At 45.4% G+C, this 13024-nt stretch overlaps 1 protein-coding gene across 1 annotated transcript; it reads left to right on the forward strand.

Moving 5' to 3' along the window:
- Positions 1 to 8532: 8532 nt before the first annotated feature.
- On the forward strand, positions 8533 to 9571 carry GPR12 (G protein-coupled receptor 12). Its single transcript, XM_014791232.2, has one exon. The coding sequence runs from the start codon at positions 8533 to 8535 to the stop codon at positions 9535 to 9537; it is 1005 nt and encodes a 334-aa protein (XP_014646718.1). The 3' UTR covers positions 9538 to 9571.
- Positions 9572 to 13024: the final 3453 nt, after the last annotated feature.

Genomic DNA, 13024 nt, shown 5'->3' on the forward strand with positions numbered 1-13024 from the left:
AAAGACACGTGATCAGCGTGGAGTGGGGAGGATTGCTCCTGAGGGCCTGAAAGAAAACTGCACATAATCTGAAACTTTGTCTGTACGTTTTCCCTATTGATTTGACAAAAAGTATGAAATCTCTTCTGTGATTCCTTTGAGTAGATACAAAATCATCACGTCCATCTGTGGTTCTCAAGAGCCATCCCCTGACCAATACGAGCTGAGACACTTTCCACCCATCTGAAAATCGGTCTTCTGAGAAAAGTCAGAACAGTGCAATGCAGTGAGTTTTCTTAAAATCAGATGTATTTCACTTTAAGCATTCTCCTTTTGTTTGAGATATGTCATGTGTGTGTGTGCTAAAAGTGTCCTTTTTACTACGAAATAATAATGAAAGTAATTAGAAGTTTGCTTGCGTAAATGAACTCATTTGGCAAAATAAAAGTTTGGAAACCCCATGTCAGTCTCTCCGTTTTGTTGTTGCTGCTGGTGGTAAAATTTACCAATCCAAGAAATCCAAATTTCTGGGTACCATTGATCTTACATAATCGATGTAAACTCAGTTGGCTGTAAAGCAATCAGAACTGTAAGCCTCAAATGTAGAATGACCAAGGGTTAGGGCAGGTCAACTTGATTACCAAGCAAAGCGTGCACTAATCACTTGCGCACACATTACCCTGGGCGAGGCAAGCATCGTCCAGAGACAAAACCACAGAACTAACAACTCTCCTTCTGTTGATAAGACCACCTCCAGAGCCCTTCTAGGCACACATTGTTACACCCCTGTACACACTTTGCAGAATTTGGGGTGTATTTAGCATCCCCAATCTCTTCGTGTTGCTGAAGGAATCGAATAGAGGGGAAGATACATTACATCCCACACACGCCAAGGGCAGAGCACTGAGCCAGCACCCTGGGACTCGGTGATTCCTTCCTCTCCTCCTCTCCCTCCTCCCATTTCACTCACTAGCATTTCAAGACAGTATTTCAAGAGACACAGGATGGGGGACATGCCAAACAGTCATGTTTTGGTTAAAATTTGTTGATCACCATTGGCTGCCTAAGCCTCTTGAGATAGTAAAGGATAATTTGGAACAAAGTGGCACATCATCAGAATACACTGTTTTCCTCCTTGTGGCCACCCCTGAACTATCCTTCTATCTCCTCTTTTAAAGAAGGCATATCCAATGGGAGGGCACCGGAATTTTAAAATCTCATTAGAAGAAAAGGCTGTATCTTTGCTCACAGTACACATTTCCTCCAACCCTCACAGGGAAGTCCATCAGGTACAGCGAAATGTAGGTCACAGGAAAAGAGAGAGATTGAAAACACATGATTCACAACCTATCAAGTGATAGATCCCTTAGGAATGTTCCTTTGCAAAAAAAAAGCCTGTGTTGTCAAACTGGCCTGAAAGACATTTAACTCCTCATCTCACATGCAAAGCCTTTGGGTTGTGTGAACAGTGCTTGCTCCTTAGTGATTCACAAAATCCGTACCAAGCCTGATCACCCTGCTTCTCTCCTTGAGCTCTTGTGCAAACAAAGCAAGAGTGTCGAGGCCCAGGAAGATGACATTCCAGGGTCTCTGACCAATGGAGCATGGCAGCCTTGAGCTGGCAGCACACTACCATTCACAGCTACAATGCCCAAATCAGGGTCAATAGTCCTTGTTTCTAGGCCAGACAAGAGTAATCTCTCTTCTGTTTACAACCTGAATGAAACTCCAGGTGAACACTTCCTTTTTATACCCAAACAATAGCGGCCCAGGGCTCCACTGGCTTGATTGATAAAAATTAGATGCCCTTAGAGCATCTCTACTGATCTGGGGAGTCCCCAAAGGGGTGTCTCAAGCTCAGCCTCCCCCATCATCACACGTCCATTTCGTCCTCCTCTGCTCCCTCTGCCTCAGGTGGAAACGTTGACCCTGCCCATCACGAGGTGGCCCTGGCACGGACACTGGCGCCCATCTCCGGCTGCTCTGATGCTTTTGATGTTCTGGGTGAGAGAAGGTCTCAGGATTCCACCAAGTCGCGCAGACATGGCTTCCCTCCACGCTGTGTAAAATGCCTGTGCCCATGTTACTAAGTGAAAGAAGCCAGTCTGGGAAGGCTATATACTATATGATTCCAACTGTATGACTTTCTGGAAAAGGCAAGCTATAGAGACAGTAAAAGATCAGTGGTGGACAGGAGTTGGGGAGATGGAGGTATATGTGGAGCAAAGGGCATTTTTAGGGCAGTGAAACTGTTCTGTATGATAATGTAATGGTGAAGACACGACATTATGAATTTTCCAGAGCCCATAGAATGTATAACACAAAGAGTGAACCCTAACGGAAACTATGGACTTTAACTAATAATAGCGTATCAATAAAAAACCACACACGCACGAATTTATTCTGGAGGTCAGAAGTTAAAAGCGGCTCCCCAGAGCTGTGTTACTTCTAGAGGCTGCAGAGAAAATCTATTTCCTTGCTCTTTCCAGCTTCCAGAGGCTGCCTACATCCTTTGGCTCCTGGTTCCCTTCCTCTGTCTTCAAGACCAGCAGCACAGCATCTTCAAATCTCTGTGTCAGAGATTTGAGACAGAGGAGAACCCTCTGCTTCTGTCCTCGCATCTCCCACTACCGACTCTAATCCTCCTGCCTCCCTCTTATAAGGACCTTTGTGATTATGTTTGGGGCTCACCTGGATAATCCAGAATAATCTCCCCATCTGGAGATTCTTAACTTAATCACTTCTGCAAAGTCCATTTTGCCTTATAAGGTAACATTCACAGGTTCCAGGGATGAGGACTAGGATATCTTCGGGGGCCATTATTCAGCTGACCACCGGACCAAGAGGCAGCAGGGGGAGCTGAGGCAAGGCAGGAGACGGAGGGAGAAGAGGAGGGGCAGACGAGTTTCTAAGGGTGAACAGAACCGCCCCTGCCTGGCCACCTGCATCATAAGGCACAGAGACCAGACTAACCAGCAGCTCAAAATCCAAAGAAAATTAAAAACTATTGCTCCATGCAACAATGAGAATAAAACATTTCTGAAAATAATTCCTGAAGTTATTCTGCCAAAAAGAAAACCTCCCAAATAAATTCATTCAAAATGTATATTAACAAAAAAGTTCACAGTGGCTCTTTCTGGAAGTGAGAATACAGGTAATTTTACTTTTTAATTTTAGTGGCAGGCCCCAAAATTTCTGTAATGAATATGTATTACTTTATGATCAGAAAAAGACATTTAATTTTTAAAAATTAGTACAATTCTTAAAACACAAAAATATATATAGAAATGAGGCAATGCCAGCACTGACAACAGAGCTCTCCTTTCTCACACAGACTCTCAGACTAAACATTGTCTTTACGTGATGTTTCCTTCCTTTCTTTATCTCTTTGATCTTCCCATGAAATATGTTCCTCTTCTATTAAAACGGGAAGTTTAGAGGGACATATAAAGTGGGAAAGGAGGGACATGTTCTGATTTTTCATAGGCCCCTCACCACCCTTAAACAGCAAGCAGGTTATGTTTAAAGGGAGGATTAAATATTAAAGTATACTTAGATCCAGCAACTCTTCACCCTTAGGAACATACCTAATAGAAATAATTACATATGTGCATCATGTGACGTGTCTGAGAATGGTCATTGTGGTTTTATTCACAATGGCCAAAACCAGAGAACAACCCAATGTTGATCTATAAGAGACTGGATTAAAAAACTGTGGCATATTTTACGATAGAATACTACACAGCAATGAAAAAGGATAAATTACTACTCCATGCAGCAAATAAATAAATCTCACAGAAATAATGGTGAGTGAAAGAAGCCAGATACAAAAGTATACACACTGCATGATTTCATTTACGTGAAGTTCAAAAGCAGGCAAATCTAATCTATGGTGTTCGAATGTGAAAAGTGGGGTCCTTTGCCTAGTGGGGATAATAACTGGGCAGAGGCAAGAGGAAGGCTTTGGGGTGCTGGTAATGTTCTATTTCTCAAGATGGTTTGTGATGACATGGGTATAGTCACTTGGTATCTCTCCATCCTACTGTACACTTTTGAAACATGCACAATCTGCATGTAGGTTATACTGCAATAAAATTTTCTGTAAGATAAAGAAATAAATAAAAATTAAACTTTAATTTGGAGTCATGTTTTATTCTCAGGTGTGATATAGACCCTTAGCTAGGCAGAATATAGCATGGCCAATCCAGTCCAGATTAGTGTACAGTTAATCAAATATATAGAAACTGACTAGTAAGCACTAACACAAGCAGGAAAGCAGGTCACTAGCAACATTTCCACATAGACACCGTGTACCCCGTACAGTACTGGCTTGGTTTATGACTTGCTCCGGTCAGTAATCTGGGATAGCCCTACAATTTACAAATTCAAGTACAAGGAAGGACTAGTAAATGTGGGTACAGGGCTGAAGTTGGCAAAGACACGATGTGTGATTAAGATGGGCACAGAGCCTTTCTCACACAAAACAGTAATTGTTAGTATAGGCTGTGAATGTGCCAGACCATGCTTGCAGATTTATAATTTCTTGCCTAAGTTATAAAAAAAATGTGGCAAAAAAGATAAGTGATGAAAAGGCAATGAACATCACAGACTGAAGGCGTGTGCTACAGTGTCCTGTCACGGATGGTGCATACATCGAGAGGACAGCGTGGCAGACAGCTACCTTATGCCCCAGTTACTGAAGGCTGCGCAAAAACCTCCCGCTCTGCCCGCTGGATTCCAAGCTGTAGAGAACATCCGGTGTTTCACTGCCTGGGGTTTCACCTCACTTTTCCTCTGGGGAAACGACCATTTGGCGAAGTTCAGATACAAACTCCACTGCAGGACTCTACACACAATCCAGGCCTAGCCAACTGATTCATTCCATCCCATTAGCCACGAGGTTGGTTCAGAGCAGGGCACACAGCAGGCTGGGCCAGAGTTCTCCATGGGAATTCCCCTCACCGGCTAGGAACACGGTGTCAGCACGTAAGCTAGGGGCTGCCTGGGAACACTTTCACGGCTGCACGGGGATGCTTGTCTAGGAAAGCACAGTTTGAGACTGGCACACACAGAGAAGTAAAGATAAGAAGGAAGTCAGGAATTGGGCCTGACCGGGGCCTCGGCACACAGGTAGAATTCTGTTTCTGCAGCTTCTCCCTCATCTCCACGAACCACTCTAGGGTCTTCCCCAGCTATGCCAGACAACACCATCCATTTTTAATCAAGCTTGTTTGAATTAGATTTCTGCGCCTTGGCAACAAAATTCCTAACAAATACAGCAATAAACATAGAATTAGAAGTAAAGTTTAAATTCTTTTTGTTACAAGTAATCATTCAAGGCAAAGGAGTAACTGAGAACTGTGAACCCGTGCTGATCTTGGCAGCCTGGAGGAGCTGACCATCTGTACTGCTGCAGCCTCTGGCTCCTGGCTTCTGCCATTTAATCATAGTCAACGCTCAAGTGTAAGTTCCCTCAGTTTTTTCTTCTAACTCTTCCCAGGTTTCACTGCAAAAACATGCATACCTCTGTCACCCACTTCATTACCCTTTCTCTTCCCCAACCTTTGGTTCTTTCTTTTTCCTTATTTCCCAAACACATTCAAGAGGGGATAAATTCCACTACTATCAGCTCCGTAGCTCAGGCCCGTCTCAGTGCTATTGACTAGAACAGCATCTGGCTAGCGCTGTGCATTTGCTTTCCCTAAACTGCCCTGCTGTTGGAGGCTGCAAAATTTTGGCAGGTAGTTTGAATTATGTCATGCTGAAACTGCCATGTGTATGTTTTTTTTTTCTTTTTTTTTTTTTAAATTTTATTTATTTTATTTTTTGCCCCCAAAGCCCCAGTAGATAGTTGTATGTCATAGCTGCACACCCTTCTAGTTGCTGTATGTGGGACTCGGCCCCAGGATGGACAGAGAAGTGGTGCCTCAATGCGCACCCGGGATCCGAACCCGGGCTGCCAGCATCGCAGCGCGCGCACTTAACCACCAAGCCACAGGGCCGGCCCTGCCATGTGTATGTTTAAACGACTATTTTTCATCACTTTATTCTAAAAAAGCTTTGATTCATCACATAGAAATTGAGAAGAAGATGTACATCCCTTCATTACAGCATTTGTTTTCTATGTGTCTGTCACCACCAGACTATACATGCCCGCGAGCAAAGAGACCACGTCTTACTAAATTTGTATGCCCAGCCCTTAGCATGGTTAATTGGCAGGTACAGGTGTCTGATGCCTCTCCCCCAGGTACATGCGATTCTTAAAACTGCATAAAACTTTGCCTCTAAAGTGTGGTCCATGGACCAGCAGCATTAGGATCACTGGGAGAGAGGGTTGCAAACACAGAATCTAGGCCCCAACCCAGAACTACTGATTTGTAGTTAAGAACTGGAGTGTAGGGAGAGCTGGAGTGGTCTTGCAGAGGCAGGAGCCGATTCACAGGAGGAGAGGAGAGGGAGAAGGAGAAGTCGAGTGGGTGAGCCTGCAGGGCTGGGATAAGGAAAGACAGTGAGCACCAGGGTGAGGCAGGCGGCCAATGTGTGATGCCCCTGTAGGAAGGAGTTCTAAGGTCCTGTGTGCTGCAGACCACCTCTGTTCATACAGGAGCCGCTCTGCAAGTGTGGAGAAAAGTAGCTGGGAAAAACTTCACTGCTGACAGGGACAGACCAGCATATCATGCCTTTTCCTTCTACCATCTTTAAACTGGGAGATCATCTTTAAACTTAACATCTGCTGGGTGCTCTGGTTTTTGTATCCAGAGGAAACATAGGCTCATAAACGCAGCCCGCTGGCTCCCGGGTTCTTCATCTTAGAAACTATCGATGTGTTAAAAGGAAAACATAAATTAACACTTCAGTACCTAAATGAATTGGTTTTTGGCCAGCATCTGCAGGAAGCTTCCGCAGCAACTCCGTAAACGATTTCCATTTGAAAACACAGCTCAAGGAGCACTTAATAAGTGCAGTTTGATGATGATGATGATGATTCACAAAGCAGCACCATATATCCAGTTAAGCAAATGTTCCCAGGGAACAGAAATAATGAACCAGGTCCAAGACACGCCTAAGGAAGGGGGCCCCCTTGGGATCGGAATACAATGTGGTCAATGGCAATTCTAAAACAGCTGGCTGAGCATTTTGCTGCTTTAAAGATCTGCCTCCCTAACTTGCTCCCCCCGCATCCCTGCTGCTAATCCTGAATACCACCCTAAGCATTTCTTTTGACCGTGAAGGTAGCAGTTTAAAGAAAGGCGTGGAGAAGCTGGCCGCTGGAGCCCGGGACTCCCCAGGGAGACCTCAGGAACGAAATAGGTCACCGGGCTCCCAGGCAGCGCTCCCGGGCGCCCGCCCGAGTGCAAGCCCTGGACCTCCAGCTGGGGTGGGATGCGGGCGCAACAAGCAGGGAGGGTGAGGGTGCAGTTCTCGGCCTCCAGGGTCTCTCCCTCCCACAGGGCGGTCGGGGGTTCTCACCGCGCCGGGCCGCCCTCGCCTGCCCTCGCGCCCCCGCGCAGCCCCGACCCGCGGGGGCGCGCGCCGGCTTCCCGGGGCTCCCGCGGGCTGGCGCGCGCGGGGCGGGCGAGGGCGGGGCGCGCGCGGGCGGGCGCGCGGCGGGGAGAGCCGGGCGCGCGAGCCCAGCCCGCCGCTCACCTGCCGCCCGCCGCTCACCTGGCGTGGAGCGCGCGCCCCGCGCCCTCCCAGCCGATTCCCAAGCGCGGCCGCCGCCCCTCGCCGCCACGGACCCGGCGCCGACATGCGACACCAATAGCCTGCGCGCTTCGGAAGCACCGGAGGAGCCCCTCGGCCTGGGCGCGCCAAGGTAATCCCCCTTGTTGACCCCCGCCCCCGCGGGCCGCCTGGCCCGGCGCCCTGTCTGTCCCCCTCGCGTCCGCCGCCCGTCCCCGCCACTAGGGGAGCGGCGGCAGTGCATGGGCATCTGTCTGTCTGTCTCCACACCTCATTGCACACACCTGCCTTTTGTGGCCGTGCCCCGACTGCCCCGGGCACAGGGGACGTCTGGGACCCCTCTTTGTTCTGGCTGAGGAGTGTGTATGAGTGTGTGCACGCGCGCGAGGGATTTTTTTGGAGGGTGGGAGTTCGATGGAATAGGCGATTTAAATATTCCATCGAGGATGGCGGCCCCCGGCTCGCGACTTGTCGCTGCGGCGTGGTTTTCTCGGCAGCAGCTCAGATGTCAAACAGTTGTTCGTTTTCAGCATGCAAGATGTGATTTTCAAATGTGTGTTCCCAGCACTTTAGCAAACAGACCGCCGCGATTCCGTGTGTGCTTGCCTCACTCACGCTCGTGTTTTGAAGTCTTATCCTGTGTTTTCCCCGGTGCCAAACGGCGTTTTTTCTTGTGGGTTTTAAACCACGGAGACTTTGGCTTTTGTTTTATTTCATAACAGTTTATAATTCACGAAGCTTGTGGAATTTGGTAGTAGTGTCTGAGTAGTGGCTGGCTTTCTGTGTGTTTTTTGCATGATCTTGGATTGTCACCTGCTGTATCTAAACATTAAAAAGCCTGTCTTTTCGTTGAAGAGGACAGGGGTTAAAATGAATGAAGACCTGAAGGTCAATTTAAGCGGGCTGCCTCGGGATTATTTAGATGCCGGTGCTGCGGAGAACGTCTCAGCGGCCGTCTCCTCCCAGGTTCCTGTCGTAGAGCCAGAGCCAGAGCTGGTTGTCAACCCTTGGGACATTGTCTTGTGTACCTCGGGAACCCTCATCTCCTGTGAAAATGCCGTTGTGGTCCTTATCATCTTCCATAACCCCAGCCTGCGAGCACCCATGTTCCTGCTCATAGGCAGCCTGGCTCTTGCAGACCTGCTGGCCGGCATTGGCCTCATCATCAATTTTGTTTTTGCCTACCTGCTTCAGTCAGAAGCCACCAAGCTGGTCACAATCGGACTCATTGTCGCCTCTTTCTCTGCCTCTGTCTGCAGCTTGCTGGCTATCACTGTTGACCGCTACCTCTCCCTGTATTACGCTCTGACATACCATTCGGAGAGGACGGTCACGTTTACCTATGTCATGCTCATCATGCTCTGGGGGACCTCCATCTGCCTGGGACTGCTGCCCATCATGGGCTGGAACTGCCTCAGAGACGAGTCCACCTGCAGTGTGATCAGACCTCTCACCAAGAACAACGCAGCCATCCTTTCTGTCTCCTTCCTCTTCATGTTTGCGCTTATGCTTCAGCTCTACGTCCAGATCTGTAAGATTGTGATGAGGCACGCCCATCAGATAGCCCTGCAGCACCACTTCCTGGCCACCTCGCACTACGTGACCACCCGGAAGGGGGTCTCGACCCTGGCCATCATCCTGGGGACCTTTGCTGCTTGCTGGATGCCTTTCACCCTCTATTCCTTGATAGCTGATTACACCTACCCCTCCATCTACACCTATGCCACGCTCCTGCCCGCCACCTACAACTCTATCATCAACCCTGTCATATACGCTTTCAGAAACCAAGAGATCCAGAAAGCCCTCTGTCTCATTTGCTGTGGCTGTATCCCGTCCAGTCTCTCCCAGAGAGCACGGTCCCCCAGCGATGTGTAGCAGCATTCCGCATGGGAGGATCCTGCACACTAAATTCTGCATTTACCAAGCACTTCCACTGCCTGGCCAAAAGGCTGAGATGCTTTCCTTAAGATCTTTATATTGGAGTCTCTCTTGAGCCACGGGAACACTTAGCATTCGTGAAGCATTCATTTAGATGAGTTAAGTGATTGAAGTGAAAATAATGTGATCAGTGTTTTCACCGTTTAAAAAAAAAATTGTTGAGTTCTTTGCTCAATATTGTTTTGTTTGGGGGGTGGGGATTTTGTTTTATATTTTGTTTAGAGGATTGGTGGTGGGTGGGAAAGGAAAGGATATGACATGGCCAGGATGTTATAAAAGAGTCCTAGAGTTTTTAGTTGGACTTTAAAATAAAACTGAGTTATTGAGGAAAATGGAGGAAAAGTTACTTTTTCCAGCCTTTTTTTTAAATATCAGGCTAGATTTTCAATGCTGCATGTATCTAACAGAATGCAGTCTCTTTCGAGCCAACAAAAATAGTTTACATGATTGTGTTTGGAAGGGACCTGATTTTATTGACATGAACTCAGTAATAAGTTACCAACACTGAAACCGGGACCCCATTCTTATTCATTCTTTCTTTACTTTCAGCCATTAGGAATTGCTTTAGTATTTCTATGAATGTTGTAACTCTTTCTGCATGGTTGCCTGTGTTAGCTAGACCACTAGTTTCAAATGTTGTCATGTGAATCCAGAATCAAATAAGTCATTTTTCAATATAGGTTTCTAATATGTCCTTCTAAAATGAATTATGAAATTTGCTTCAATTTGTATATGAAGTAGGATTGATTAGATCCACCATTGCAGTTTCTTAAGCTACAGTCTGATTGTTTTCAGGAAACAAAAAAATTACTAACATTTATTGAAAATAGATTAAATTTATTTTAGTATATTCTGAAAAATAAATCAATGTAAAACTATCACAAAACATGAAAAACATCACCTTTCCTATTTCTCTATATCTAAGAATGTATTATTAGTTATTCTTAATTGTGAAAAATAGAATTAAATATTGTAGGCCAAGTATTTCTGGTTCCTATTGTCTACGGTGTAAAATGCATTTGAAACAGGTGGTCTCCTATTTAATGGTTCAGTTTGCTTGTGAGTACATAACATACATATCTGACTGTGATGTATATCAACTATATTGTGTAAATTCACAAGCAGAATGACCATATGGCTGCTCATGGAAAGTTAAGTTTGAACTCCTTTTCCTTCTTTTCACCAAAAAACAACTTAAATGCAATAAAAACTGTATTGCCTGTTTTCAAAGAGCAAGGATTTCGTCAGGAAATGACACAGAAGAATTAATTTTAGACATACTGTAAAATCATTGTGTCTGAGCATCACTTCTGTTAGCTCAGACAGATATTTTGGACATAGATACCTTCCTGACATTTGCAATGGATTTATTACTGTGTCTATATAACCAGTGGAAGAATTTCTGTACAGCACGTCGGCTTAGCCCATTCAGATGGTGGCAAGACCAGTATTTCAGAATCCTTGGGGAATCATTTATAATAAATTAACCTCATTGGTTTGTCCCAGATGTTATGCCCATGGTGGTCTCAGGACCATTCTGGCAGCCTGCATGCTGATGCCATCTCTCCAAAGCCCCTTCTACTGTAGCACAAGTGTGAATAAATCCTATACTTGAATCTGTGCCTCCTCCCTTAGGTTACTAACGGAAGCAGGAGAGGGATTGAAATATTTCAAAAGTGGGAAAGCATTTTCAATACATATCACTGTATGATCAATCTAATCAAGTTGATGCCTTTAAAAAAATTCTTCAACATATGATGGAGTTGGTAGATTGAATATGATGAGACTGCTTTTAATCACTTAAAAGTTAATAGCATCTCCATGTGAGAAATGTTTAAAGTAAGTTGGTTCTGACACAGGCCGGGAAATATCCATGATGAGGTTTTAAAGCAATAAATAATGTTTTTGTAGAAATGGTGGTTCCCATTTGCATATCTCTAATACTAAGAATTATAATGATAATAATATGCACTGTGTTCACCACATGTTGAGTGCCAGGCCCTCTGCTGGCTGCTTTACCTGCTCTGTGGCCGTATTCACAAAAACACCCTTTTTTGTGTGTGTGTGTGTGTGTGAGGAAGATCAGCCCTGAGCTAACATCCATCACCAATCTTCCTCTTTTTGCTGAGGAAGATTGGCCCTGGGCTAACATGCGTGTGCATCTTCCTCTACTTTATATGGGACGCCGCCACAGCATGGCTTGACAAGCAGTGCGGCGGTGCGCGCCCGGGATCCAAACTTTCAAACCCCTGGCCAAGCCCCAAACACACACTTTTACAGATAAGAAAACTAAGGCTAGGAGACGCTAAGAAATTTAACCAAGGCCACAGAGCTTCAGGGGAGAGCCCGGATCTGAACCCAGGTTTTCCCAAGTCCGTGCCTACCTCCTTCCTTGCCTGGGCTGCCTCTGATACATCACTGGATGTGAGGGCTGAGGGAAATGACTTATAGTATGTCCCTGTCACTAAGTTTTACTTCTACAATTAAGACATTAGCTTCCTGTTTAAAATTACATATGATGTGACTATCAACGTGGTCGGACATGCAAGAGGTCTGCTTTTAGTGTTCTCTTCTTCACTAAGCATTTTCCCTCCTTTGGAGCCAAGGCCAATGCCCGGAGGCACGTTGCAACATATTAGTGCAGAGGTGAGGGCACTCTTATTACACAGAGAGCTTCCCTTCATTTATTACTTTAAACCTCATATTATACACTTACATTAGTATGTAATGGTCTTATAAATACTAGTTAAATGGTTGCTTTTGACTCTTGTTTTTAAAACATCTGATTTTAGCTAAGATTTTTCAATTCAACTATAACATGTCCTTACTGTTTATTTTAAATTGTGAAGATTTTTGGATGTTTATGTAGTTTCCTACAAAGCTTCTTTGCTTCTGTGGGGTTAATTATTAAGAAATGTGCACGTCTTGATGTATATGATTATGTTTATGTATGTGTGTGCGTGTATACATATATATGCATATATATATTCAATAATGTTAACTTTGCAACAGAACTAAAAACATCATGGAAAACAATCATATTTCCAATGGTCCTGAGGTAGCAGGTAATCTTTTATCCATGTGATTGAAATTTTTAGCTACCAAGGAATTTGTATTATTTCCAGTAGAAATCGTTATCCTTGTAACTAGGACAACTCAATTACCTCCCAGAACGCTTGGTGGAGGCTAATTATCCCGGTTGTGACCGTCCAGGATTGTGTTTCCTTTCATCCCTATAACTTGACTTCTTTCTGTCAGTCAAGTTTGTTTCTGGACGGTAAAGGGGGCCGTCTTCCTTCCTGGTAGCTGGAGGCAGAGTGGGGTGGAGGCAGGAGGGAGAGCACCTCCTTCTCTGGAAGCCTAATGAACGGCCACGCTCAGGAGGGGAGAGGTCCTCTGCAGACTTGGCGTGCAGGAATAGTCT

The sequence above is a fragment of the Ceratotherium simum genome, chromosome 10 (assembly GCF_057802395.1).
Source record: "Ceratotherium simum simum isolate JZ-2026a chromosome 10, ASM5780239v1, whole genome shotgun sequence".
In the NCBI taxonomy this organism is placed as follows: domain Eukaryota; kingdom Metazoa; phylum Chordata; class Mammalia; order Perissodactyla; family Rhinocerotidae; genus Ceratotherium; species Ceratotherium simum.